Source organism: Geosmithia morbida (assembly GCF_012550715.1).
Source record: "Geosmithia morbida isolate 1262 chromosome Unknown scaffold_18, whole genome shotgun sequence".
NCBI lineage: Eukaryota > Fungi > Ascomycota > Sordariomycetes > Hypocreales > Bionectriaceae > Geosmithia > Geosmithia morbida.
In genome coordinates this window covers 3,775-9,518 of record NW_023336205.1, presented here as the reverse complement: position 1 = coordinate 9,518, position 5,744 = coordinate 3,775, and the positions used below count along the sequence as shown (strand labels likewise).

The window sequence follows — 5,744 nt, the reverse complement described above, 5'->3', positions numbered from 1 at the left end:
GGGGGGGGTTGGGGGGGGTTAAAACCGACGGTGATTTCCAGTCAATTGGGTTCAAGCCGATTGCCCTGACCTTGATGAGGACTTCTCCATGGCCCTTGCGAAGTTGAGGGACTGCGTAGTCGGCTGTCAAGCTGTATTTCTGCTTCGGTTGATGTAATAGAAGGACATTTTGCGACGTAGGCGCTGCGTGCTGGCCCTCGACAGACTGGATAGATCCCATCTTGGAGATTTGATGTGATCGATAGAGAGAGGCCGTCGAGCTGGTTGTGGTCGTTGTGACGGATGCACCAAATAGTCGGCACAGTCATGCAGTCCCCAGCCGGGAGGGAGCTTTTAAATCTTGGAATATTACGGTATCAACAGCCAGCCCAACCCTGCGATAAATTTTACACCACGTCCAATGACAAAAACCTCCGGTCCCGATTAGATAAAGACAGACGCAGTCAAGAGGGGAATAATAGTACACGTACTCTAGTCGGACTAGGCGAACATCGGAGCTTCACGAGAACGTAATCTCGACCTGGATCACGCAATGGCGGATGCGGATGGGACCCTGGGAAGAGCGTCATTCAATAGGCGTGCGGAGAAGCTGACACGCTCGACTGATACTATCGAGAAAAGGGGGACTAAGATGGGGTCCATCGTTTTCCCTTGAATTTACTTTTATTTCCGAAGTGAGGGGAAGAGAGAGCAGCAGGCTTCTGTAGACCATGGGAAGTGTTTAGCAGTGCAACGGGACACATCTACAGACTGTCAAGAATAGAATCACGTAGCAAGACGGATGGTCGGCCATGAGCCGTTACGACTGCTATAATAGGCAATCGTGGTGTTGGTGGGTGGGTGTGATGATCATAACCGCTTGCCGCATATTGAATACTCTCGTATGTACCTGGGGTCTGTACCGTGCATCGCAGATATGCCAACTGTCGTGGTGTGCCGCTGCTATCAAGATCGAGGCTGCTGTCCCCGTCCTTGCAGCGATTTCGACTTGTACGGATCGAACCTTTTTCTAGAAAGAACAGTATCTGTACAGGTTCCTGGTCATTCTCTCTACCGATGATACCGCCAGTGACTTGGCCGTGGTGGCTGGAGTCTTTTTCTTCTACGACGGCCTCATTCGGGACTCTCGAGTCTTCCCATACTTGACGACGAAACCCAAGGAAGACCGTATTGTATCGAACCTGCATCGAAAGCATAGCCAATCACCAGCAGTGCAATCGTCGGCCCTCTGACAGGCTTCCCTCACAGAGCAGGCCGGAGACGGTCGTTCAACAAGCAGGCTTCGCAGGCAGGACGCGCTCCTACGGCACTTGCGGCGGCTGTAGCAATGGCTCACCGTTCCTACAGTCAACCTTGTCTCATCATTGGTCCCTTCTAATCTGGCTAGCCACGGCTCCGTGCTCGTATATGATTTCCAATCAGCGTCCCGACTATTCGCAGTCGGGGCTCGATCATTGTGCGTATAAGCACGTCATTGTCAGGCCCCACCAGCCCCCGGTACCATATTACTCGTGAGAGGAGGAGGGCATGAGTGAGGGGGAGGGGCAGGATGCTTGTCGACACATTGATACATTATCTCGTGCTACCTCCCCTGTCTCCCAACTCGTCGGGCAATCGAACGCCAATACAGAGCACGGAATTACCACCACACCACTATAGCCGATACCCAGACGAGACCATGGCGGACAACAGCAGCGGCGGCTCTACCTCTGCAGAGCAGAAGAAGAGTCTCATCCTAAATGCCTTTGTCATGATGAGTACGTGTCCCCGTCGAGACTGGACTGGCTGTGCCCTCCCCCCCCCCCTTCTCCTTCAGTCACGGATCAGGCGTGATTGATTGCAACGTTGTTAACCTGCGTAACAGCCAGCGGACATCAGTCCCCTGGGCTATGGCGGCATCCCGATGACAAGTCTTGGCAGTTTGACAGTACTGAGCATTGGGTGAACCTGGCAAAGTACCTCGAGAAGGCCAAGTTCCACGGCATCTTCATTGCCGACGTCCTTGGTAGGTGAAGCTGGCGATATTGATGATGCCGCATGAAAACCCCTCAGCGCGCCCACGTCGGATGCCATTGTTCTGACCAGAGACTCTCATCCTGACCTCAGGCGGATACGATGTCTACAAGAAGTCCCTCGACACCGCCATCATCGACGGTGTTCAGTGGCCCGTGACCGAGCCGCTCTCGGTGGTGCCGGCCATGGCTGCAGCCACTGAGAGCATCGGCTTCGGCGTGACGGTCTCGACCACTTACGAGCAGCCTTACCACCTGGCCCGTCGCCTCTCTACTGTCGACCATCTCACCAAGGGAAGGTAAGCGCTCACACTTGCCGCGCTCGATCGACTCTCCTCGTGTACTTGCTTACATCCTTACCTGTACAGAGTTGGCTGGAACGTACGTACATGACCATTCGACCTGTTTTCCTCTTCTCCTTCTATCTCTCTCCCCATCCACCTCTTCCATTCTCCGCCTCATCAGTAGAGATACTGAGACCTTTGCAGATCGTGACAAGCTATCTTGACTCTGCTGCCAGGAACCTCGGCCGGACGGAGCAGCTCTCGGTAAGTGCAGCCTACCCTAGGATCATCACGTCCAGAAACTCGAGCTTCGATCGCTGACACGCCACACCAGCACGATGAGCGTTACGCCGTGGCTGAGGAGTACATGAAGGTCATCTACAAGCTCCTCCAATCCTCCTGGAGAGATGACGCCGTCAAGCTTGACCGCGCCAAGGGGATCTACGCATCTCCCGACCTCGTCCGCCAGATCGACCACAAGGGAAAGTACTTTGAAGTCCCCGGACCTCACATCGTCCACCCCAGCCCTCAGCGCACCCCGCTCCTCCTCCAGGCCGGCGGCTCCAAGGCCGGCAAGGCCTTCGCCGCGCAGCACGCCGAGGCCATCTTCACCTCCGCTCACGCCCCGGAGGTGTGCGCCAAGAACGTGTCCGAGATCCGGCAGTCGGCCAAGGAAGACTTTGGCAGAGACCCCAAGTCCCTCAAGGTTCTCGCACTCGTCACTCCCATCCTCGGCCGCACCGAGGAGGAGGCCCGTGCCAAGTACGAAGACTACAGGCAGTACGCCTCGACGGAGGGTGCCCTCACCCTGTTCGGCGGTTGGACCGGCTGGGACCTCGACGAGTACGGCGACGAGGAGGAGCTGCGCGAGGTGGAGAGCAACGCTGTCCGATCCACCGTCCAGGGCTACGCGCGCTTCTCCCCGGCCAACTCAAAGTGGACCAAGCACACCGTCGCCGAGCATGTCAGCCTGGGCGGAAACGGCCCTCTATTCGTCGGGACACCGTCGCAGGTGGCTGACAGCCTCGAGACCTGGGTCCGCGAGGCCGACGTTGACGGCTTCAACTTTGTATGGTGCCCCCTCCCTACCTCCCTCCCTCCTCCCCCCCCCCCCCCCCCCCCAAAAAAAAAAAAAACACTTTTTTTGATCCATTCCCGAACATGTCTTACAAACCCCAAGCATATATTAAGCATATATATAGACTGCTGATTATAATGCTGACGTTTCATCTTTGAACGTAGGGATATGTTCTCTTCCCGTCCTCGTTTGAGGATATCGTCGAGCTCTTGATTCCTGAGCTGCGTGCTCGCGGTCTATTCTGGGATGACTACGCCGTTCCCAAGGGCACCTATCGCGAGAACTTCTACACAACGCCCGGTCGCGCATACCCGCCCGCGGACCATGTCGCAGCCAAGTACCACTGGGCTGCCGGGACGGAGAAGGAGGACCACCAGATTCCCGAGTAGAAATCGGGGCCTATAGTGTGCGAGGCGTCTCTGTAGCTTGGTGGCACCGGGTGTTGTATCTGTACATATGTTGATGGGTTCCAGGCCGTGACGCGACGAGGAAGAGTGGAACTCAGAAGAAACTCTACAGATTCCACCCGAGAGTGACGTGCTTATGTTCAATGTTAGAATCTTCGCTCTCGATGTCTGGATGGATTCGCGGACCGGGAAGGAAGGAAAGAAGGCAAGAAGGTGAGAAACAGTGTTTCACATCTTCAAGCCATACATCACCGACGTGACTCTAGCTTATTCTGACATCTGCGTTAAAACCAACGTCACCAAGGACCGGCGGCAACCTACAGAACGGCATTTGCTGTCCCGATTGAATGAATGATGGATGGACCAGGTTTCCCTACTTCTCTTCTCTTTTTTTTCTTACACGAGCCTTCCTTCCTCCTCCAAGGCTTCTCCCCTTGGCCTTGAAACCGTGGAAGGATGGTGACTGCTAGGTCGTAATACTAATCCGTACGGGAGATGACCTACAAACCAGAATAGACAGCCCGACCGGCGGTAGGGCCGACCGGCGACCCCGCGTGACGGTTGGTACGACTCTGTGCTGCAGGGTAGTCGGAGAAGTGTCGGTTTTATGTTGGCGAGGCCGTCAGGGCGTCTAACTGAGCAATAAGGCAGTCACAGTCGCAGGTGCTTGTTCTTGGGGAACTGGTTCCAATAGAAGCGTTGACTATTGTATTGATAGCTGGGTAGAGAGTGACTAGGCTATGGAAATGAGGTTGGCTATATACTAGGTGATCATTGTCGCATGCAATGATCGCGTTCTGTGGTGATCGCAAGTGATCGCAAATGATCGCATGTAGCGCGTGTTGTAAGCGAGTCCCTGATGATCAAGATGGAAAATGTGGGGTACACGTGAAGGTCGCATGACGGGCCGCCCCGCCACACTAATGTCGAGCACTCCTATCTTCTCGAAGAAGAAATCCCGAGTTCGATGCCTAATTCTTTAACACCACCCCTCCCGAAGCCATAGCTATAGACCCCTAATAGCGCCTCCTTCTCGAGACAGTATACGAGGGCTTGGAGAGCGCTGGTTGGACCATGAAAGGTCTCGAGGGCTCTAACACAGGTGTTTACGTTAGAGTCATCTACGTCGACTGCGAGGCTTTACAATCTCGTGATCTGCAGCACGTACGAGGGGAGATTTGGATAGAGCCAAGCCCCCTTTGCGAGAAAACAAGGTGGACGGGTGAATCAGGGGGGAGGGCAAAGTAGATAAAAGGATGAGATGGAAGGAATCCCCTACATCGTTTCATTTTCTGCCCCCATCCCTCCTATCAATCTGCAGCTGACATCCAAGGATCAAGAATCGACAGCCAACAGCCAACAGCCAACAGCCAACAGCCAACAGCCAACAGCCAACAGCCCCAACTCGCAGCGTGAAAGCTCTAGGTTTCGGGGATTGCAGGGATCACAAAAGACTGCGAGCAACCCTTTTAAAAGGGGGTAGATCCCAGCTCGTTGAGGGAAGTTTCATGAAGTATCAGGACTAACTATAGTATCTGTACGCTGCTGCAGTATCCGTACGGATTGACGACGGGAGAAAAAGAAAAGAAAGAAGAGGAAACAACACAAAATGGAAATGATACTACGTCGGATGAAACACGAAACGCCCTAACGGCTAACGGGCGTCGTGGTCTAAACGTCAAGGCTCGTGTTGGCCACCATTAGAAATGGTACGGTCTGCCCATCATGGGGCGCAGAGCTTTGGGCGCAGAGAGGCGCGTGAAGCTCTATCCGTCATCGAAGAATGCCTTGGGAGGGTGGATGCACGCTTTCTGGAAGGCCCCGAAGGACAGTCATGTACTGTTGGGGACCACCGGTCTTCCTACAAGGCCGGGTATGCAGCGCGGCCATGTTTTCTGCCCTCGAGTCCCGAGATGCTTTCGAGTTCAGCATGTCCATGGTTGATATCATCAATACCGGCAAA

At 54.5% G+C, this 5,744-nt stretch overlaps 1 protein-coding gene across 1 annotated transcript; it reads left to right on the top strand.

Annotated features, from left to right (window-relative positions):
* Positions 1–1,678: 1,678 nt before the first annotated feature.
* GMORB2_3366 (Luciferase-like monooxygenase) lies at positions 1,679–3,763 on the top strand (the record flags this gene model as incomplete). Its single annotated transcript, XM_035465342.1, has 7 exons — positions 1,679–1,757; positions 1,865–2,005; positions 2,086–2,311; positions 2,381–2,393; positions 2,501–2,560; positions 2,631–3,365; positions 3,539–3,763. 7 exons carry the CDS (start codon positions 1,679–1,681, stop codon positions 3,761–3,763), a joined length of 1,479 nt encoding a protein of 492 aa, XP_035318607.1.
* Positions 3,764–5,744: the final 1,981 nt, after the last annotated feature.